Source organism: Corapipo altera, unplaced genomic scaffold (assembly GCF_003945725.1).
Source record: "Corapipo altera isolate COAL_440 unplaced genomic scaffold, ASM394572v1 113, whole genome shotgun sequence".
Lineage (NCBI taxonomy): Eukaryota > Metazoa > Chordata > Aves > Passeriformes > Pipridae > Corapipo > Corapipo altera.
In genome coordinates, this window is record NW_020884895.1 from 11,095,338 (window position 1) to 11,118,153 (window position 22,816).

The 22,816-nt window shown below is 50.4% G+C and overlaps 1 protein-coding gene across 3 annotated transcripts in view; it reads left to right on the forward strand.

The window, feature by feature from the left end:
* Window positions 1–12,194, forward strand: part of VEPH1 (ventricular zone expressed PH domain containing 1) — a 61,548-nt gene extending 49,354 nt beyond the window's left edge. For 2 of the 3 annotated variants that reach the window (XM_027647481.1, XM_027647482.1), the window contains 3 exons: window positions 3,481–3,598; window positions 10,656–10,792; window positions 11,146–12,194. In XM_027647481.1, coding sequence (XP_027503282.1) covers window positions 3,481–3,598; window positions 10,656–10,792; window positions 11,146–11,382 — 492 coding nt within the window. In that variant the 3' untranslated portion in view covers window positions 11,383–12,194. The remainder of the gene's footprint in view (window positions 1–3,480; window positions 3,599–10,655; window positions 10,793–11,145) is intronic. The other variant, XM_027647483.1, reaches the window with a different exon arrangement.
* The last annotated feature ends 10,622 nt before the right edge of the window (window positions 12,195–22,816 follow it).

A 22,816-nucleotide genomic window follows, 5' to 3' on the forward strand; every position in this document is an offset into this window, starting at 1 on the left:
ACTCATCCAGAGGCATTAGAACAGCTTTGCTTCTCAACACTGGCTTAACTTGAGCCCGTGTGAGATCTGCTCGTCAGAAGTCGGAGCTGGTGGAGTGTGAAGGAGCTTGGGGTGAATAAAGAGCTTAGGGAAGATTTCATGGCAGTTGTTGGGCAGATTGGATGTGCTGCACCAAGCACACAAAGTCTACAAAACACATCCAACACCCTGGCAATGGGATTAGTCTCCAGCACGTGGTTGCATAACCCTGTTAGTGCTCAGATACAAGTGTCTGGCCTATTTTGGGAACTCTCATCAGCCCATGACAGTCAGAGTATCTCTGAGTTCCCAAAATAGCAGAGCTGGGAAATGAGATCCTGATCTTCGCTGGGTGAATGAACCGGGCGGTGAATTGGGGTTGGGGAACTCCCGAGCTGGGATTGGCCAACAGCCCTTGGGACAGTCGGACAGATGGAACTCATCTGGCTTGGGAAGGGCTTTGTAAAGCTCAGTCTTGGGCTCCACAGTTTGCTGCTGGGTTTGCTTTCTGGTTTGGTTTAGTTTATTGACACAGAACCCGAGTTTGTTTTGGGTTTGTTTGTTGGTAAGAATCCGAGTTTGTCTCTAATGCAATTTCCATTCAGTTTTTTGAGAAAAGTACATTCCCAGAGTTTTCTGACATCTAGGACTGCCATAGAGAAGGTCTTCTTTGGCTTTTACATTCCCAAAAAGTCTACCTGGGAAATTCCTGCCATGACCTAGTCCTTACTTTGCTTGACAAGCTCAGCTTCTGCCATAATCTGAGTTGGTCATTTCAGAAGTTCTTCCCATTTGTAACAGAACTTCAAATACTGTGAATTATTTGACAAAATTATTATAGTTGTTAATGCCGGTAGTTCTGGAAGCAAAATGCTGGGGGTGTAGTTGCTTCATTAAGTGCAGCACTTTTAACTGGAAATGTTTTGGAATCTGACAGTTCCAGTGCGGCATCAACATTGCCTGTTATATTTTATATTAAGTCTTATGCATTGTGTTATCAGAATTTGAGCAACCCGGTCTGTGAAAGGTTGCACTAGATGGTCTGTAAGGTCCCTTCCAACCCAAACCATTCTGTGATGATGATGATGAATTTCTGTGAGCACGTGAGGAAGGTTTTACCCCCAGCACTCAACAGGAACAACAGTGCTGCGACACTGCACTGCCATCACTCCATGTTCTCCCTCTGCTCCTGTGTCTAATCCAGAATATGTTAATTTATTCTTTTTCCCAATTGTGGACTCTAAAGCATTTTTCAAACCTGGAGAAAAACCCATTACATCAGTGCTTTATTCCAGACTAAATTCTGAGAAATGTTTTCAGATTTCCGTCACCGTCCGCGACTCCCGAGGTTGGCCCAGACCCGCGGCGAGTACCTGGCTCACACAGAGCACACTGTGCTTCGCTGGGCAGCCTCTTCGTGCCACAAAGAAATATTTATCCAACAGGGCTTAGGATGTGCCAGAAGCAAAGCACTTCCAGATGTACATCCTTCCAGATTTCCGTTCGGTTGCTTCACAGCTCTTTATCAAAGGCCGCGGGGCCGCCTTGCGCAGCCGGGGCCGGGCTGGAGCTCGGGGCTGGCTCTTTGTGCTGCCTCACGTGGGGCAGAGCAGGGAGATGGGGATGCTTTACGAGCCCCATGTGATGCCCTCAGAGAGCCTTTTGTTGCTCAGCCTGGCGAGAGCAGAGCTCACATTTCTGAGCCGTTGTTCGCTCTGTCCCTCCCTTTTCCCGTCGCTGTCTCAGAACGAGCTCCACGTTTGCACAATGGACTCACTGAAGTTTCCAAGATTATGGGGCAGGGGGGTGAGATAAATCTCTCCTCTCCAATTAAGCTTTTCCCCCACGCTTCCCCTCCTGAAATAAGTGGCTTATTGCAGGGGATTTCAAGCGTGCTGGAGTACAGAGGGGAGAAGCCAGATTGGTGCCCTGATATTTCAGTGGTATTTGCTCTCTTTCAGGCCACAGTTGGCTCAGTGCAAACACTGTCAGATTTTTTCACGGGATGGGGAAGCTCCCAGGCTTTCTGTCCAGCCTGTCCCCCTGTCCTAGAATGTCCTGCACAGACCCAGGGAGGGCAGTGCCATCATTCTGCCCCATTGTGTCCTCCAAGGTGCCACAGCAGGAGGTTGGGGCACATCAGGGGTACGACAAGTCACTGACCGTGCCCTGCTCCCTCTGCTATGCTAAAGTTTGTCTAAAAAGGCTGGAATTGGACAACTGCATCCTCTGCAGAGCCTTACTCAGTGTCATGGACTAATGGCCCTGGCAAGGGATGGTGTTTTCCCCACTGACTGCATAAATCCATGTTTTCCTTGGGCTGCAGCTTGGGGTGTTGCAGACCTGTGGAGACCCTACACAAACAGATAGGAGGGTTTTCTGGGCAGTGCTGGCAATGCCCTTTGTGTTTGCAGTGAGTAACTTGGCTGGTGTTATTTAACACCAACGTTTGTTTAGGTGTGAGATCAGAATTGGTTTCAAAATGAAAATAAAATACACTGAATTATACAGTGTTATTAATGACCTCAAAATGAGTATCCTCTGGCTTTTTCCATACTCACAGGTGTGAGTATGAGTTCTGTAGGTTTCTTTGAGCAAGTCATATGTTCACTTCACTTTGGGGATTCACAGTCCTGCTTCCCTGGCTTGTCACCCCTTCTCTGATGGGGGATCCGGAGGGACAGGAGGGAGTGCCCAGCACTGCATTGTGTCAGCAGAGGCCACAACCTTCTGGAGCACTGAAAAAACCCTGGGGATAACAGAAACATGGAATTGTTTAGGTTGGAAAAGCCCTCCAAGACCATCAAGTCCAACCATTCCCAGCACTGCCAAGGCTACCACTGGCCCATGTCCCCAACTGCCACATCCACAGGGCTTTTAAATCCCTCCAGGAATGGGGATCCACCCCTGCCCTGGGCAGCTGTGCCGGGGCTGGACAGCCCTTTCCACGAAGAAATCTTCCTTAATATCCAACTTAAACCTCCCATTGTACAACTTGAGGCCGTTCTCTCTCCTCCTGTCCCTTGTTCCCTGGGAGCAGAGCCCGACCCCCCCCGGCTCCCCCCTCCTGTCAGGGAGTTGCAGAGCCAGAAGGTCCCCCCTGAGCCTCCTTTTCTCCAGGCTGAGCCCCCCCAGCTCCCTCAGCTGCTCCCCATCACACTTGAGCTCCAAGGCTGGGGAACGTGCCGAGCTGCTGACAGCGCTGCTGAGCAGGCAAAAGAAATCCCAGTCTCTGCCTCCCACAGACCAATCTATAATTTATACATCAGCTGCTACTGATGGTGGGGAGAGAGACATGTCCTACTGAGCACATTGGCCCTGGCAGGTTGTCCATCCACAGGAGACACGGGAAGGGCCCTTGCTGGACTCGCTGTGAGTCCCTCTGGGCTTTGGGGTTACGAGCTGTTGACCTGCAGCGCTTCACCTCCTGAGTGAGTTTGGTTTCTCTCATTCTCGGCCCAGGACCTGGACCATGTGCAGATGCACCTGGAAGAAGTGAGGTTCTTTGATCTGTTTGGCTACAGCGAGGAGGCAGGAGCCTGGCAGTGCTTCATGTGCAACAACCCCGAGAAGGCAACAGGTACGTGGGCAGGTACAGCCCCTGCCACTGGTGGGGGGTGTGTGGGGAGGGGGGAGGATGGAGGGAGTGAAGCTCATCTCTGGTGGTGGTGGCAGGGGCTGGGGAAAAGGGAAACCAAACTTTCCAGCGGCTCTTTTAATTGGAATTCTCCATGACCCTCCTCTCAGCTTCTCCGATGAGAGAGGCAAGCACAGACTTGCCCTGGTGCATGCTCAGTCCAGAAATAACAGCCAGAATGCTTCAGCTGTGTTGGAAAAGAGGGGGAGTGGAAAACAGGCAAGCAGATTTTTTTCCCAGGTAGAAGATCCTGGTGAGCTGTTTTGAAGCTCTCTGGCCCTCACGTGTTTTACAGCAGTGCACTGAAACACAGAGGAATGGCTTGTTCTTAGGTGGGTTTTGCCACTCTGTAAAAATCTGCCCAGTTCTGGCCAAGAATTTGGAATATTTTGGTCAAACTTTTGAATAATTGGATTTTTCAGCTATTTATTTTAACAACTCTCTTTATACTCATCAGCCCTGGGTCCAGTGAGTCTTGTAAGGGTGGCACAGCCCCTGCTGCAGGCCAGGCTGCCCCTGCTCTTTCCATGGGGCTTGAGCACCTTCCTCCTTCCACAACTCCCATGGGACTCAGTGGCCACAAGAGAAATCACACTTTGAGCCAAAATTTCACATCCACAGTGGTCTGAGTGTGGTTTGTCCCTCACACCAGTGACAGACGGGTGTCAGGCTGCAAGGGAAAGGAGTCTCCTGCTTAAAATGTCAAGGCTTCATGAAACAGCTTCAGGCTGAATTTCCAAAGGCATTTAACTGGTCCAAAGAGAACTGCTTGGACAATGGGCTCAGGCACAGGGTGGGATTCTTGGGATGTCCTGTGAAGGCCCAGGAGTCAGACAGAGAGGGAGTCCCCATCCCTGGTGGGATTTAAAAAGCGAGTAAATGTGGCACTTCACAATATGATTCAGTTGACATGGTGGTGTCAGTCAAAGGTTGGACTTGATCCTGGAAGTCTTTTCCAACCTTTATGATTCTCTGATTCTATGATTAATGCAGCCAAAGCTCTGCCCTCCAGCCTGAGCAGGTTCCATCCAGCAGTGGAGCTGTTCTGTGCTTCCCAAGAAGTGCCAAAATCCCCCCTCTCTGGAGATGTGTGAGGCAGAAGAATCTAATAAAAATCAGCACCCACAAAATCCTCATTTCCCTTTTGCTTTGGAGCCAGAGCTGAGTTCAGGGATGCCTTTGAGGATGGGAAAGAGCAGGAGGAATGGGCACAGAATATTTTTGGGCTGTAACTGTTCTTTGTATGAGCAATGACTCTCTTTGTCTCAGTTTAAAGACAACTTTGTAAGAAAGGCACATTGTGAATATCATGATTTGCTTCTCTGTTCCAAAGGCCTTTAGAAGACCGAGGAAATAAAGTCTTGAATGGGCCATGTGAAAGCTCAGGAAAGGAACATGGAAGGTAGAGCTCAGTGGAATAAAATCTGCAGGGAATGGCAAATTCCCCTCTGTATTGGTGATGGGGAGCTGTGGCAGCTGGGAAGAGTCCAGAGTGGGACCCTCTGGGGCTTTTCTGGATTTATAAGATCTGACACAAGAAGGAGGATTTTAAGGTCTCCTTGGCTTGATGAGGAATGTGAAGGCTCTGAAACATCTTTTATTTTCATTCCAGAGTGGGACAGACACTCTGAAACCCCAAATACTTTTGAAAGACAAGACAGTAATTTCTTCCTCTCAGCAATGCAGTTTAGCAACCGAATTCTTCTTGGAGAAGGAATTCAGAGGCAAATTCTTTTTCTATTATTGTCTTCTGGTTTCTGTTCATGTGGGGTTTTGTTGCATTTTTTTGGATGCTGTGTTGCAAGATGCCTTTTATCCTCCAGACTTGGGCAAGCATTTTGTCCTAAGGCCTTGACCTTGAGATGCCCAGAGAAGCTGTGGCTGCCCCATCCCTGGAAGTGTCCAAGGCCAGGTTAGGCAGGGCTTGGAGCAACCTGGGCTAGTGGAAGGTGTCCCTGCCCATGGCAGGGGGTGGCACTGGATGGGCTTTAAGGTCCCTTCCAACCCAAACCATTCCATGATACTGTGATCACTGACTTCTTGGGGGATTTTTGGAGCTGGACTACACTTGGAGGCTGATCCTGTGTGGAAAGAGCCAGTTATGCTTCAGCAACGTGCTGGATGAACCCCCAGTGGCAACGAACCCAGAGAAAGTTGGAGTATTTCTCGTGCATTCCTCTGGTTGCAAAGCATGTCTTGTGCAACCCCACATTTCCAGAGGTGCTGTTAAATCATCCCAAATTGGTTTTCCGTGCCACTGAGGAGGAGCATTCCCACAAATCCGCCTCAAACACACGTACGTGCCCTGGTCTCAGGGGTAGGAAAACCAGCCTACATTATTATTTGCTTAAATTACGGCCATTCAAGCACAGTCACAAGGCATTGGAATGCTGGTAAACTGAGAATTCCTCTCCTTAGGAAGAGCTGGTTGTTGGGAGCCTCATTTCAACACAACTCCCTGTTGACAGTTGGCTTCACGAGCTCTGGCACAAAGCAATTCTGGAAAACCACTTGCCAGGCAGTGAGGGAGTTGCAGCACATTCCCTGCTCTGGAATCCTCCAGAGCCATGGCAGAAACCCCTGAGGGTTGCACCAGAGCCCTCGTGCTCGTGGGCAATGATTGGGGTGAAACTGAGGGGGTTTGGTGAATTCCTGTACAGGGACACCCTGTGCTGGGTCAGGAACTGGCTGGAGGGCCAGGTCCAGAGAGTGGTGGGGATGGAGCTGCATCCAGTTGGGATCTGGTCACCAGTGGTGTCCCCCTGGGATCAGTGTTGGGCCCAGTTCTATTTAATATCTTTATTGATGATTTAGATGAGGGGATTGAGTCCATCATCAGCAAATTTGCAGATGACACTAAGTTGGGGGGGAGTGTGGATCAGCTGGAAGGCAGGAGGGCTCTCTCTGCAGAGGGACCCGGACAGGTTGGAGAGTTGGGCTGATTCCAGCGGGATGAGGTTCAACCAGGCCAAGGGCCGGGTCCTGCACTTTGGCCACAACAACCCCTGGCAGCTCCAGGCTGGGCCAGAGGGGCTGGAGAGCAGCCAGGCAGGAAGGGAGCTGGGAATGTGGATGGACAGGAAGCTGAACAGGAGCCAGAGTGTGCCCAGGTGGCCAAGAAGGTCAATGGATCCTGGCCTGGATCAGGAAGAGTGTGGCAGCAGGAGCAGGGAAGTGATTCTTCCCCTGGACTCAGCACTGGTGAGGCCACCCCTGGAGTGCTCTGTCCAGTTCTGGGCCCTCAGCTCGGGAAGGACATTGAGGGGCTGGAGCAGGTCCAGAGGAGAGCAACGAGGCTGGGGAAGGGACTGGAGCACAAGTGCTGTGAGGAGAGGCTGAGGGAGCTGGGGCTGTTCAGCCTGGAGAAGAGGAGGCTCAGGGGAGACCTCCTCACTCTCTCCAACTCCCTGACAGGAGGGGGGAGCTGGGTGGGGGTTGGTCTCTTTTTCCAGGCAACCATCAGTAAGACAAGAGGGTTCGGTCTTCAGCTGTGCCAGGGGAGGTTTAGGTTGGATATTAGGAAGAAATTCTTTCCAGAGAGGGTGCTCAGCCATTGGAATGGGCTGCCCAGGGAAGTGGTGGATTCTCCATCCCTGGAGGTGTTTAAGGACAGACTGGATGTGGCATCAGTGCCATGGGCTGGGAACCACGGCGGGGTTGGATCAAGGGTTGGACTTGATGATCTCAGAGGTCCCTTCCAACCCAGCTGATTCTATGATTCTATGATTCTCTGGAAAAGAGCAATTCCCTGGGATAGCCCCCACTGGAGTAACTTGTGGATACATCTCTCTCCCTCCAGCAGTGGGGATCACACAGGGACCCAGAGAGCCCAGCTGTGACACTCACTTGGAAATCACAGAAAGTGGCATTTGGTGCCGTTTTCTCTCCAGCAAAACCCAGTGTGATGATTCATGGAAGAGGGGATCCATATTCCCTGGGGTTAACTGCATTTCTCTGCCACACATTCCATTCTTTCAAGTTCATAGGAGTTTATTATCGTTGAGATCATTCATGAATTCTTGTGGAGGATTTTATGTTTCACCAAATGCAAGATTTAATGCTTTGGGGTTTATCTGTCTCATCTTGGAAGAGTTTGGAGGGTTTTTCACTTTTTATTCAGTGCCCAAACTACTTAAAGCTGGATGTGCTGAAATTCTGCAGAGAAAGCAAGACAGAACATAGGAAATAATTCCAACAGACACATCAAACAGGAACTATTCAGGGTTAAATTGGAGTTGGTGTCTCTACATTAAGATGCTTTAAGAAGTGGATATTTCAAGACCTTTAGATATTTCATGACCTTTTCAAACCAGAAAAGGAGAAATTTAGATGGGATATTGGGAAGAAATTCCTCCCTGTGAGGGTGGTGAGGCCCTGGCACAGGGACTGGATGAGCTTTAATGTCCCTTCCCACCCAAACCAGCCTGTTGTTCTGTATTATACTAAATAATTTTTGATTTTGACCTTGGGTGATAGTTTTTGCCTTATTATGTGTTCTGAAGAAAAAAAGAAAAGTAATCATAAATATAAAGTAAATATAACCTTTGGAACTTTTAATTTCTTTTTCCAAGCTAAAGATCCCATAGTCCATGTCCACACAGAGGGATTTCAGACCCAGCTAGGGACCACCTAGGCTGACCTAAACAGCAAGGAATCCTGCCCAATAATGCTGATATCAAAGAAAGGTTTTCCCTTTGATCTCTATCATTTTGCATGTTTTTCTAAAGATGTCTAAACCTGATTTTTAGAAGTCAAGTAAAGGAGAAGCCATGACATGCCCAGGCTGTTGCTCAGGTGATTTAACCACATGTTAGACTAGAAATAATCCCACTTTTTATCTGTAACCACTGCACCACTTTATGCCCTTCCCTGCTCTGCAGAAAATCTTTGTTTGTAGAATTTATTGTGCCACATCTTGATCTTTGCTTGGGGAAATTAAGGAGAATACACTTTATTTGCTTCCAATTATATGAACAATCATATGGAATGTCAGTCTTAAATCACTCTTCAGTCACTTCTCTGAAGACTTTCCATTTGTCCTTGTTCATGCAAGGGGAAGAAATCAAAACTGGCTCTTTCTGGGGTATGTGGGGGGAAGGCAAGAGGCATAAATTGGAACAGGAGAGGTTCAGACTTCCCACAGGGGGAAACTTTCCCACCACGAGGGTGACCAAGCACTGGAACAGTTTGCCCAGAGATGTTGTTGAGATTTATCAAGTCCAGGATGGATAAATCCATGGGCAGCTCAGTGTGACCCCAGAGGGGACCTCGCTTGGAGCAGGGGGTTGGGGGAGAGACCCCCTGAGCTCCCCTCTAGCTGAATTATCCTGTGGTTCTGTGAAGTCAACCACAAGGAAAATAAGCAGAAGAGCTTAGAAAAATATTGGAAAAGAGCTTCATTGTTATCTTTCATGAATCTTTCTCTTCTAATCAGCCCCTCAGACACACTGGCATCAGATTCATTACGACCACTGACATCAGAATTCCCCATGGACTTCTTAGTGGATGCACAGGAGAAGTGCTCTGTTAGCACTGCCTAAAGTCCTTAAAGAGAGATCAACATTTCTGATTTTGAAAGATTTTGGCCATAAAAATTCACTTTAGGCCAAAATTGCACATTCACTTCCTTTCTCACACTGTGCTCCTGACCAAAAATTATCTCAGCATCTTCTGGTCCCTGAACCTTTTGTGCTTTACACCTTCTTAGTCTGGCTTAGAGCACGTCCCTACTGCACTGGAATCAGATGGAAGGTGTTCCTGTGGGACCAGGAGCCAGGTGGAGAACAATATTTAACACAATTGCACAGTTTTTATTAGGGGGGACACTGTAAAACGTGGCTCTGCCCCATTAGCGAGCGTGTGGTGAGACGGAGCAGCCCCAAACCAGCTCCCTGGTAAATCTGGGCCATTTTGCAGTGACAAAAATTATGCAAAAAGAAAACAACCCTCTGCTTTACTTTATCCCGTGGTGTGACCCAACATCCCAGTGCTGGTATGAAAATATATGGAAGAGAGTTGTGGAGTTACGTGGAGCAGAGCACGACCCGGTTCTGTGGTGGAAACCCCAGCTGCAGTTCCCCACCGGCACTGGGGCTTTGCCAACCCCCTTTTCATTCATCCCTCTCCTTCCAAACACTCCCCATCCACAGAGACAGAAATATTTATGGTCTTTCCTGAGGAAATTGCTCCAGTCCCCCCTGCAGCCCCCCTGCCAACATAAACAACAGCAGGGAGAGGACACGGCCTTTATCTGCATCTGATGTGTTGTGGTGGTGTTTGATTTTCCTCTTCTAGGTGGGAGGGAGGTGCCCAAAAAGCCATAAAGCCCGAGGCACTGCCTTGAGTGGCTGCACTTGGCCACCCCACTCACCTCCATCCTCAACGAGCCCCTGGGCTCCCAGAGCCTCGTGCCCAGATGACAACAAACACTTCCAAGGAAAAGCGTTGCTGGACAAACTGAGGCTGAGGGGTGGGAGAACAGCCAGGGGCCAACTGACCGTCTGACAGATGCTGGGATGGGCTCCAAGTCAAACATCCCATCAAAAAACATCCGTTCTCAGTCTGCCTGTGCCTTGGGCTGCCCTCAGTCTGGCTGATCCTCCCTGTCCTGGTTATCGGTGTAAAAATAGAAGAGAAAGGGAAAAAAACCCCAGAGGAGATATTGGGATGATGGCTTCAAACTGCCAGAGGGCAGGGTGAGATGGATACTGGGGATAAAATTCCCCCTGGGAGGGTGGGGAGGCCCTGGCACAGGTTGCTCAGAGAAGCTGTGGCTGCCCCATCCCTGGAAGTGTCCAAGGCCAGGTTGGACGGGGCTTGGAGCAACCTGGGCTAGTGGAAGGTGCCCCTGCCCATGGCAGGGGGTGGGACTGGATGAATGCTGGAGGCTGGGAAAACAAGGAAGGCAAAACAACCTTCCTGCAGCACAGCATGGGCCTGGATTTTGGCTGGGAGAAAGGGAGGGCAGGACTGACCCCTGGCTGTGTGTTCACCTCCCCAGTTGTGAACCAGGACGGCCAACCCCTGATCGAAGGGAAGCTGAAGGAGAAGCAGGTCCGGTGGAAGTTCATCAAGAGGTGGAAAACTCGCTACTTCACCCTGGCTGGCAACCAGCTGCTGTTCCGGAAGGGAAAGTCTGTGAGTCAGAGACCATCCCTTTGGTGTCTCCCTTTCCCTGCTCCCCAACACCATTTTTAGAGGGTTTCACTTTGCCTGTGGTACTTCTGCCACTTGCAGAGTGTGTGGCAGGGACAGCCAGGGATGGAGCAGCCCCACCCAACGTCCTGCACGGGAGCTGCTGGTGGTGGGTCCCCAATTTTCCGGGCCCTTAAAGACCATCTCCACCCCCTGCCATGGGCAGGGACACCTTCCACTAGCCCAGGTTGCTCCAAGCCCCATCCAACCTGGCCTTGGACACTTCCAAGGGGTGTCAGATGAGATGGTGGGTGGCTCACCCTGGATAACTGAGCTGTGTCTCCGCTGTGTTCCAGAAGGACGACCCCGACGAGAGCCCCATCGAGCTCAGCAAGGTGCAGAGTGTCAAGGTGGTGGCGCGGAAGCGGCGGGACCGGAGCCTTCCCCGGGCCTTCGAGATCTTCACGGAGAGCAGGAGTTACGTGCTGAAGGCGCAGGACGAGCGCCGGGCGGGGCAGTGGCTGCAGTGCCTCAACGTGGCCGTGGCGCAGGCCCGGCAGCGCGACAGCCACGAGGCCACCACCTACCTGTAGCTCTGCTGCCACCACACCTGGGGGACAAGGACAGCTGCTCCCTCACCTCCCAGTCCCAGCTCCTGTCCCTCAGGGACCCATGGGGAGACCTGGTTTGCAGAGGGGGCCGTGGCTGACAGCACCGGGTGAGTGATGCCTGCTTGCCCTGGCACGGGGACATTGGTGGTGTGGGAGAAGCTTCCACCTTCTCGTGGGAAATCCAGGGTTTCTTTAGCTCAGCCCAATGTCCTGAAATACAGGGAATGTGGTTAGAAACAGCCTGGACCCCAACCCCTCAGCCTGTGCCCGCGTCCGGGTGGCTGCTGACACTGCCGGGAGCATTCCAGGCCTAAGGACCTTCTGCTTCCCTCAGTCACTTGGATGTAAAAAGTTAATTTGCCTTATTATTTAATCCCAGTGGACTTCATCCTTTTGCTGTTTATATGTGTCTGTGCTGCTTCTTTCAGGTTTAAACTGGGCAAATCTGAAAGATTTCACACTGCTGGGAAATGATTCAAAATATTTAACTGTTTTGATTTTCCCTGCTTTTGCTCCCCTTTGTAACTGAATGTAATTTTTAAATTCTATTTTCCCTTTTTTTGTTTTAAATTGTCTTCTCTGACTGTAACTCTTCAAAATTTATCCAAACCTGAAAAATTCCCAGTTTGCTTGATTTTCTTTGTTGCTTTCAAATGATTCCAAAGTGGAGGAAGTACTGCAGGAGAGACTGAAAGCAAAAGAGGGAGGAAAAAAGGAATGAGAAGTCTGCAAGCGAAGAAATTAACTCAGAGATCAGTCAAGGCTGAGTAAAAATAAAATTTGAAATTTTCCAACCTAGAAAAATTTATATTTTGCAAAAAAAAGTTGTTGCCAAAAAGGTGGGAAAATCAGGAAAAGCTGCTTTTTGCTGTAACATGTTCCTTGCACTCGGTGGTAGAAGGAGCCCACTGGTGTTTGGCAGCTCCTGGCAGAGCGTGGCAGTGGAATCTGCTTTCTGGAATGTTGTCCTGGTGATTTTGGGTGGTTTGCTGAGGGAGTCAGAGGGGCAGGAGGAGAGCTCTCCCAGCGGCCCATGAGATGCCTTAACCAGCTCCAGACTTCCAGAAGCTCTCGGCGTCCGGAGAGACGCTGGAACGTCCAAATTTCTGAGATGTGGAGGTGAGAGTCAGGCCACAGGGTGTGGCAAAGTGAGCAGAAGAACCTTGTGAAAGCTCAGTTCAGCCACAGAGGCTGTGGGAAGCCTGTCACTTCCAGGCAGCAGGGCCAGGGGAGGGAAAGGCACACGGGGGGAAATTTCCACGGCTGCTCTGGCCCCCGAGGAAAGGAGATTTCAGCCATTCCATTTTCAATCCCTGGACCAATAAATCCTTTCTTTGCCCACAGGACACACCACTGAGTCTGAGGGGAATGAAGTTAATTTCTAGGTGTGAACTCATAGGTTTATGGTCCTGAGTTCCAAAATTCTGTCCTGTACTAAACCCTGTGTTCACCCACCACGATGTGAGTTCAGTGACACGGGAGGTTGGCCATTAAAAACAAGTTTTACAGACAAAATAATCTGTATTTCTCAACCTGGATGCCAAGTTTCAGTCTGGCACCAAGGAGTGATGTCATCAATGTCAGGACATCATGAGTGTAACACTCCTTGTGTGGGAGGCAAACAGGGCTCTGTTCCACCTGCTGTCCCCAGTCTTGTCACCAACACTTCGCTGTCACCAGCCCTCACATCCTGCCTCCCAATCCCAACGGGATGGGAACAATATGGGATGTGCAGCTCTGGAATCAGAGAGAGCCTGGGTCCTGTGCCAGACAACCATCCCCTCAAATAAGAAGCTCAGCCACACTTCTCCTGACTTAAATTAAAACTTGGAGGAAAATAAAAGAGAAATTCAGCTGGTAACTTATTCTAGTCATGCTCCTGAAAGGAGAAACACAGAAATCATCAATCTAGTGTAGGATGAGAGCAGGGAACTTCTCAAGCAAATATATAAATAGTTTTTACTGGTTCTTTTTAAAACAACATGTATAGGAACGCTTTGGATTTAAATCTCTGCCGCCCTCTGAGCAGGGAAGGTGTTGGTGGCTCTGGCTGTGCTGAATTCCCTTGCCTGGTTTGCTCATCCTTGTAGATGACAATGGGAGAACTGCTGGTGGGCTCAACAGAGGGTCCTTGGGCTCCTCTTGGACAAAGGGATGGATGCAAGGGCCCTCCTTGGCCCCAGCACCAGGACTTGGGGAGCGTCTGCTCCTCCCTGCCAGGAACAGCCTCTGTCTTGCACAACTTCCAGCACAAAAGGTGTTGTTGTCTCTCTCTGCGGGTGTGAGTTCCCCTTCCCTGTGCAATCCTGTTCTTCAGCAGGGTTTGATGGGGGAATGGAGCCTCACAGAGATGGGGAGAGGGATAAATCCCAGCCCTGTCCCTAAGATACACCAACCCCCCAGTGTGTCCCCAGGGGCAGCAGTGCCACTTCCAGGGGGTCCATGGGAGCAGGGGAGCTCTGGGGGGGTCCTGGCCGTGACCCTGGGGCTCAGCCACGCTGTCCCCCTGTCACAGTGAGGCATCACCTCCCTGCCAACAGGGAGAGCTCCCAGTCCAAACCAACCCCCCCCCATCCCTCTACAAACTGGGGGCACAGACCAAGGCTTAGGATCTAAACCTGAGCCAGCAGCTGGAAAACCAGACCCAAAACCAGACCAAAATCCAGACGTGAACACTCCTGAACAGGACCAATTCCCAAACCCTCCAAGCTTTACAGATCAGCATCACTTCTCCAGGAAACAAATCCTTCACCATATTGCCTCCCACTTATGTGATCTTGCTTATGTGAGGGCAACAATGTGTGTTTTCCTGGAAGAGCTGACGCCCACCATGATTTATGTGCCACATCACACGGACCTTCCAGGAATCCCAGCTGGGGTAAGTGTGTGGCCTCACATTGCACTCAGGAACAACTGGAGCTCGGGCACCGCTTCCTCACCCACCCGATGCTGGGATGACAAAGGGAGGGGTGGGCTGGCTCTGGCACAGAGGAGCTGGCTCACACCTCGGGGCCATGCACTGCTCCCATCACACAGCACCTCTGCAGGAGGATGGGAGCCGACCCAGCCCGGGAGCTGCTCTCCCACTGGCAGGGTGGGAGCACTGGTGGGACGAGGGGGGGCTTCCAGCTGTGTGCAGTCCACAGGGGAGCCCCTGGAGCACAGCCCTGCTGGGAATTGGGAGTCAGACTGCATGACCTCCTCAGGGTCCCTGCTGGGGGGACTTATACTTCTGGGACAGAATTATTCTGTGACCTACAGCAGGGCAAGAGGATTCCCAAAAATGCATTGGCAGCTGCGTCACTGCATCCAAACACCCTGCAAAGTAGAGCCCGGAGCCCTCCTGTGCTGGACAGGGCAGCTGAGGGCGAGTTCCCTCCTCAGAGGACTGCAGAGAGAACAGAAATGAGGAACAGACTTCTCTGTGCCTGACCATGAGCTGTTGGGAGGGGGGAATGGGGGAAACCTGTTCCCCTTCTGCATGTCATTGATGCCCAGAGGCACTGCAGCTGTCCCAGCCCTGGGAGTGTCCAAGGCCAGGTTGGACTGGCCTTGGAGCAATCTGGGCTGGTGGAAGGTGTCCCTGCCCATGGCAAGGGGTGGCACTGGATGGGCTTTGAGGTCCCTTCCAACCCAAACCATTCCAGCATCACATGAAGGGAGAGCAGCACTCAGAGCTGCTCCCATGCCGAGTTACATCACAAGTAACACCACCTGTTTCCGCAGCTCAGGGAACATGAAGAACAAAATAGTTCCATGGTAAAAGGTTTGTAGGATAAACAGGAAGATTAGTGATATTTAGCCAGGCAAATAATACAGAATCATTGATTTCTCTAACAAATTTAACTACTTCATGCAATTCTTTGTCGCTCACGAGCAAATAATTTTTGTTTCAAATATTCTATTTTGTTCTATTATTCCCCGAGAAATTCTTGTGTTCCTTCTGGTTAAGTGTTTGCAAATGGCTCTCTTATGACCCCTCACACCTGGGCCGTGCTGGTCAGATTTTCTGCCCAGACAGATGTTCCTGTGCCCGGGTGGGATGGCAGGATCGCCATTCCTGAGCCAGGTGGAAAACAAGAGTGTTCACCCACAAACCTCCTCATTAAACTGTTGTTTCCTCCTTGGTGCTAAACTGTGCTTGAAAATTCAAATTAATTTTTGTTGCCATATTTGCTGGTTTACCAAGCCCCAAGGGGGTCACATCCTGAAATCCAAGCCAGGATTTCCAAGCCATGGGTGTGTGGGGCTGGCTGGGTGTGACTCTCCCAGCCCTGTGCGCTTCCATGGGGCTCCCACTGACGGTGTTTCCCAGAAATATGAACCGTATTGCACCGACACTGCCTTCCCAGGGCTGAGCCCGGTCCTGGGAAGCTTTCCAAGGAAATTTTACCCTACAATTCCCTCCTCCTCTCCACACAAAGCATTCCCCAGCGTGTTGGACAGGAACGGGGGAACACGGGTGATAAATGCTCAGGTGTTGCCCACAGGCATCACACACAAGTGTGGGGAGAAATGCAAGAAGCTGGACATTATTTTTCCAGCTTTTCCAACTCCAAGCCCAGCAGCCCACGGGAATAACCTTGCCTGCCTGTTGTTGACAAGTCATCTAATTCATCTCGATGCTGGTGACTAATATTCCTTGGGTAAAATCCTTGACCTCACTAAGGTCAAGTGTAAAATTCCTGTTAACTCCACCAGGGCCAGGATTTTAACTCCTGTTAACTCCACCAGGGCCAGGACTTTACTGGGATCCCTGCCTGTCCTGGTGGCACCCCTACAGCTTCCTACACTCACCAGGCTTGGGCACCTGCAGGAACACCATCCCTTCCCTCCCCACTGACAGCCCTCAGGCACCTGCCTTGCAGTGAGGAGTATTTTGGTGAGAAAAGCTCCTTCTCTCACTTTAAATAGCATCAAGGATCATCTGTGCCTCCAGCAACCTGCACTGTGCCCATCCTGTGGGGTGTGACCACCCTGCTCCTCTAGCCCCAGGGCAGGGACAGTTCTCCAGCAGCTTTTCGTGCTGAAATTGTAGAAGGAAACAAGAAATGGGGTTGCATGCCTGCAGCAGTTAGGAAGCACTTACACTGCACCTGTGTAGGAACAGACAGTGATTAATTAGATGTCAAATTACAGCTCCATTGAGTTGGCTCAATTATACCATAAATCTCCCCATTGTCCAATTAGGCAAAGAAAGGAGCAAAATGAGACTTGATCCATCGGAGTGTTTCACTGAAGTGAGCTGGAGCTCTCACAGCAGTTTGTGTTGGGGTTGGTTGTGTCAGGACATGGGTGTCCCTGGACAGCCCCCCTGGGCTCCCAGTGTCCCATCCAGGGCCTCCATCCTGCTCACTGATGCCATGGGAGCCAATCCCTGCTCCACCAGGGGATCCCCCTGGACCAGGGAGCCCTGAAAGGTCTCACACAGCCCCAGGAGACCAAGAGATTTAGACTTATTTGCTCCTACAAATGGGGATAATATAAATGTAATATAAATGTTCTGTCCATCTTCTGTGGATATAAACTCCCCACCCCTGGAAGTGTTCAGGGCCAGGCTGGACAGGGCTTGGAGCAACGTGGTCTAGTGGAAGGTGTCCCTGCCCATGGAATGAGATGGTCTTTGGGTCCCTTCCAACCCAAACTCTTTTATGATTCTTTGATAATCCTGGTAATTTAATTAACTGCAATTTTTACTACAAACTGGAATCACTTGGCTTTGTTAGGACAAAAGTACCAATATGTTTAAGCAACAGTTACTGTTTAAGAGCCAAGTTTTGCCCCCTGGTCTCTGCCCCTGCCCTTCCCTTCCGGCTCCTCCTCAGCAGGGAAATCACCCCAGTTTCAGTGCACAGAGCTTGGGTAAAGATCATTAAAAATCCATGATCACAGAAGGGACCTGCCTCCAGGTCAGGAGCAAAAAAAAAAAAAACCCTGTTTTCTAGTTACTGGAATTATTCATGGAAAAGATGTGTGTCTGTGAGGGGGTCCTTTGTTTCCACCGATTTTTTGTAAAAGATTTTTTGTGTTGCCACGTAACAGCCTTGTGAAGGGCTCCAAACCTTTGTTAGAATGACCCTATTCAAGAATAAACAACAGGAGGAGGCCACGTGTCACAGAACAGACCCATTCCCAAAGGTCTCTGCCTGGCTGAGCTCTGGGGCTTCCAGCCCAAGGGAAAACATTCCTGGCCGGGGGTGTTGTTTTTCCTTTGAAGGACAGAAGTGTGAAAATCCTTTGCTCCAGTGGTGTTCAGGCAGCAGCAGAGTATGTTTTTCCAGCTGTCCATGACTGTGCCTCAGTTCACAGAATCACAGAATCCTGGAGTGGTTTGGGATGGAAGGGACCCTAAAGCCCATCTCGTCAGAGCAGTACAGGATGGGGCTCACTGTGCTCTCCCCACACCCCTTGCAGGTGACACTTGAGGGGCCTTCACCTCCTCAACACAACCTTTAATAGTGAGATTTTCACAGGATCACAGAATCATCGAAGTTGGAAAAGCCCTCTAAGGCCATCAAGTCCAACCCTTCCCCAGCACTAACCCGTGTCCCCAAGTGCCACATCCACACGGCTTCTGAATCCCTCCAGGGATGGGGACTCCACCCCTGCCCTGGGCAGCTGTGCCAGTCCTTTTTAAAGCAAATTTTTCCCAATCCCTTTGGGAGAAAGGAGGGAAAAAAGAAGTTTCATGGACTTTCATGGAATTCTGAAAAGGAAAACAAGGAGTGATGTCAGTGGGATGGGATGGATGAGCGTGTCTGTGGTCGCTGTAAATCAGGGGCACAAGCACCCCAAGTTATTCCTGCACACCTGAGGCTGGGGAGCCTCGAGTTTTCTCCTGCAGAGAATGCCAACAAACGCTCTGGATCCACCACACCTCCCACTGGGCCTGGTGGTTTCAGGAAAGGTCTGGCTGGATGCATCTTGTTTGGATCATCACATTCTGGGTTAGGAAATACAGCTTGTCATGAAGCCCAAGAATGCCAGCAATGCCTTTTGTCCACCAGTGGGTTTCAGCAGCTCGTTAAACGTTCACAGATGGTTCTGGGAGGTAAAACCTGACAGGCCCCCGAGGGGACCCACTGGGAACACCTCTCATTTATGGGGGCTGTGTGAGTTTACACAGCACACTCTGCCTTAACCATCCCTGCATCCCAAGACGTGGCTGGGGAAAAACAGCACTGGGGAACAGTCAGCTGGACTTGGCCAGAACTGTCTGGAAAGTTCTCATTAATCACAGAGCAAACCAGGTTTTCTCAGCTCCTGGAGAGGTGGGTGTGGAGAGGGGAGTGCCTGGGACCACGGAGATCCAGCTGCTGGGTTTAGGCATCAATTTGCAGGTGGCAAAGAGCTATAAAATGGGCAGCTGTGGCATGGGGAGGGTGAGCTGGATTTGCTGGTTGGAGAGGATGTGGTGGCTGTAGCTCAGGGCTTCCTTATCCCAGGGCTGCTGGGTGGTGAGATTCCATGTAGGCTCACAGGCCAGAAATGTTCACCCAAACTACAAGGTGGTGGCTCTGATCCATAAATTCCTGAATTTGCTGGAAGTTAGAGGAGGACCTGAAGAAAGCCATGGTGGGGCCTGCTTGGTCTTGGACTCCTCAAGAAGCGTCCCCCCGTTGCAGGGAGCAGGATGCTGAGCAGCAGGAATGTTTGCTGGGATCCAGGACAGCTGTTTGGGGTTGTGGAAGTGGTGCCACCCCTGGCCCCATCTCCCTGCAGGTGCTCCAAGAAAGGTGGGAGCTCTGGCTGCACGAGGGAAGCAGGTGAGTGTCCAATGCCTGGTGTGGGCTCTGAATGCACTGTGGGTTATCTCAAAGGAGCAAAGGGCTTTGGGGAGGCCTTGTTCTGCTCCAGAGTCACCAGAGGGAAGGGGCAAATATTTGGGGTAGCACAACCTGTGGAATACATGAGTCTGAAATCATAAATTGGTGATTTCAGTGCACTTTGGGCACGGGACAGTCGGAGCTGCTCAGTGCATGGTTGAGATCCTGGTGTTTTCAGCTGGCTGAGTCATTGAGGATTTCTATTCAGTTCCAGTGCAGTAAAAATGATAACTACAGCAATCTGAATTTTCTTTTGGTAGTGATGTATGCAAATAGCTTAAAAGGAGTAAGTGGATTATGCTGATCCCTCCCGTGGGTTACACTGTGATGCCAAGGCAGGCGTCTGGCAAGTTTGGAGGGTACAATCAGCACCAGTCTTATTCTGCTGCACGTCAAGGTCAAAAGGTGTTTCTCCCATCCCTCCTGGTAATACCTGCAGGCCCAAAAGGGCCACAGAATCAGAACTAACACATTTTGAACCTGACCTAATCCACTATTGGTACAGTCCTATTTGCAGCTAATCCAGGATAAAGGTGGAATTTCCCTTCTAAAGATCCCTGAGCTTCCAACCCTCTTGCTGGAGCTGGTTGAGCCCCTCTGAAGCCCCTCTTCCCACCCTCTCCCCTGCCTGGGTGCAGGATTAGTACTGCAGGATCCACCCCTCACTTCTGCACAAGCCTCTGCCAAGGAAAGGTGCTGGAGGCAGGCAGGAGATCGTGGGTGTTACTTTGATTTCTTCCAGTTCAATTCACTTCCAACGTTGGTTTTACCTGGTATCAAACACAAGCGCTGTGAAGTTTTGGGTTGTTTCGTAGTAAAGTGCTGCCTCCTGCTGGGAAAGGGGCCCCGTAAAACAGGCTGTTCAGTAATTTATTACAAAGGATTCCTTTCACCTGGAGTCTGGGAAAGGGCTTTGCAGAGATTGCTCTGCTGGCAGTGGAATAGTTCCAAAAATAAGTGACAGAATTAGTCAATGATGTTGACCAAAATGAGAACTGAATTAAAGAAAAGCCTTACTCTATGATATGGTACTGCACAGGGGAGGGGGGGGACTTTGCTCATGAAGGTAGAAATCCCTGTTTCTGTCAATCATTGAACAAAATGTGTTTCCACATCCTCAGAAATGACCCATTAACATGAAGGGGTTTTTTTTATTAATTGTACTCCCTTGTGTAATTCCCTTCACTAACCAGTACTGAAAATGCTCTGGGATGTTGATATCCCAGTGTCCATTTACACACCAGTACACCCTGGCAGTGCACACCTTGTGTGTGTTTAAATACCAGCTCTGTCTTGGTTCCATGGGGACAGAGAACTTATTGATGAGATCCAGAACTAATTAATTCAAATTACCAGTTTTATTTGCAAGTGGCTTGTGGGCTGTCAGTGCAATGTCTGGGGGTGTTTAATGTTGCTGTTGGTTCTATCAGTAAGGAAAATCTTGCCCATATATTCTCCCTTTGATTTCCTCTCCCTTTGCTCTTGGTGTCTGAGTCCCTTCTCGCCTGGGGTGACACAAAAATAACCATCCTGATGCTTTTCTGCAAAATCCCATCAACCCACTAGATGGCAAACAACCACTTAAAAAAGCCCACGAATACAGTTGTCTTATCTAAATAAACCCGCTGGTGATTTACTAAAGGAGTTACTTTTCTGCTTATATTTCACCCCAAAGTATAGAGAAGCTTGTCCAAAAAAAAATTAGCAAGATATAATATTAAAAGCTCTTTCACATTCTTGGATTGTGAGGTAGAATATGAGCTTTTACATGGAATTGGGTTGGAAGGATCTTAAAGCCCACCCAGTCCCACCCCCTGCCGTGGGCAGGGACACCTTCCCCTATCTCAGGTTGCTCCAAGCCCCGTCCAACCTGGCCTTGGACACTTCCAGGGATCCAGGGGCAGCCACAGCTTCTCTGGGCAACCTGTGCCAGGGCCTCCCCACCTCACAGCCAACAATTCCTTCCCAATATCCAATCTGAATTGACCCTCTTTCTTTTGTTACCATGATACACAACCCTGAAGAGGTTGTGCTATTTTTCTGTGGGAAATTTGCCTCTGACTCAGAGCCTGGTGGAGATTTCACTGACACGCTGTAAGAGAAATAATGTCCCTGACAGAGGAGTAGAGGTGAAGAGGGAAGGACCTGATGGACCTGATCTTTCTGCTTTGAATCATTCCCCGGGGAGGAAAAAACAGCATAAAAGACCTCTTGAGGTTGAGACACTTGAAAATGCTTTAAAAGCAGAACAAGCTTGTAAAGCTATGAAGAAATGCTTGAACAGCTCACAGACCATTACAGGAATTCCCACAGGGAGAGAAGGGGTCAGCTGACATGTCTAACTCATCCCCAGATCTCCTATTTCTCTGCCCTGTGCTCTCCTTGCTTTGCCAACTGGCATTATAGTATTTGGATGACAGCAGTAATCATTTGTTTGATCTTAAAAGCAGCTTTTTTATTCTTCTATACACAAAGGGCTCCTCCTCTGGCTGGCAGAGCAGTGAGGTGACAGCCACCCCCAGCCTGTCCCCAGAGCAGGATGTGGTCCTGTGGCCTCAGTGCTGTAGCACGGAGCTCTTTGGGGCTCACAAACACCCCCCAGAGCTGCCCCAGCCCCAGGAGACCAGCCAGGCTCCTGGGAACGCTGCAGTCAGGGGGAAAGTCTCCTGTAGCTCCTGCTGCAGAGAGGTGATGTGGGATGGAAGGTCTCTGTGGCTGTACCAGGGTTCCTGCCACAGTCTGGGCGGGCAGGAAACTCCACAAGGCTCCCCATGGCCTGGACAGTTAGGAAGTTCCTGGGTAAAGCTGTTCCATCTTTAAGAGATTTGACTTGGAAATGCTCAACCGCTGGTCGGGCCGTGCCTGCTGGGCAGGGTGAGGGTGGCACGTGTCATGCTGAGGTTTGCAGTGTCACAGGAATGACAACCCAGACACTGCCCTTGGTGCCTTGTCCGTGCTGGCACACACTCCTTGGATCCCAGAGGTGGTTCTTCCGTGCTGGTTTGTCCATGCACACCCTCCCTGGCTCCCAGGTCACTGCCCCATGACGGCAGGGTGAGCCCTGGCCAGCCAAGCAGCCTCATCTTTCTTCTTCTGTCCTTCAAAGCTGCAGTGATGTAAGCCCTAAAAATAATTCAGGCCTCTCCCCATCGTGACAAATGTCCTCCTGCCTGAACCAGGGCTATATCTGTCCCTGATGTGAGCCTGGCAGGATACAGCCTGTTCTTTTCCATCCCCTCCATGCTTCCCTCAGTGCTGGCAGCTCTGCTGGCACTGACTCCAGGGTAACACCCTGACCTGCGCTTCCAGCTGGGAGAGATCTGGGAGAACCATGACTGCACAGGAAGGATGAACTCAGGGACATTCTCAGGTCACGATGGCACAGGGTGTAAGAACCTCTCACCAAAGCAGGGGGTGTGCTGTGAGTCTGGGGAACCTGGTCTATGCTCAGAGTCATCCTCTCCCAGTTGCTGTTTTCCCAGTTTCCGACCTCCAGATGGGAATATCAGATCTGTGGTAGCTCCCCCAGGACGGATCTGATTTAAAGTGTGTGGTGACCTGCTGGTGGTGATGACACCAAGGCTGGTTGT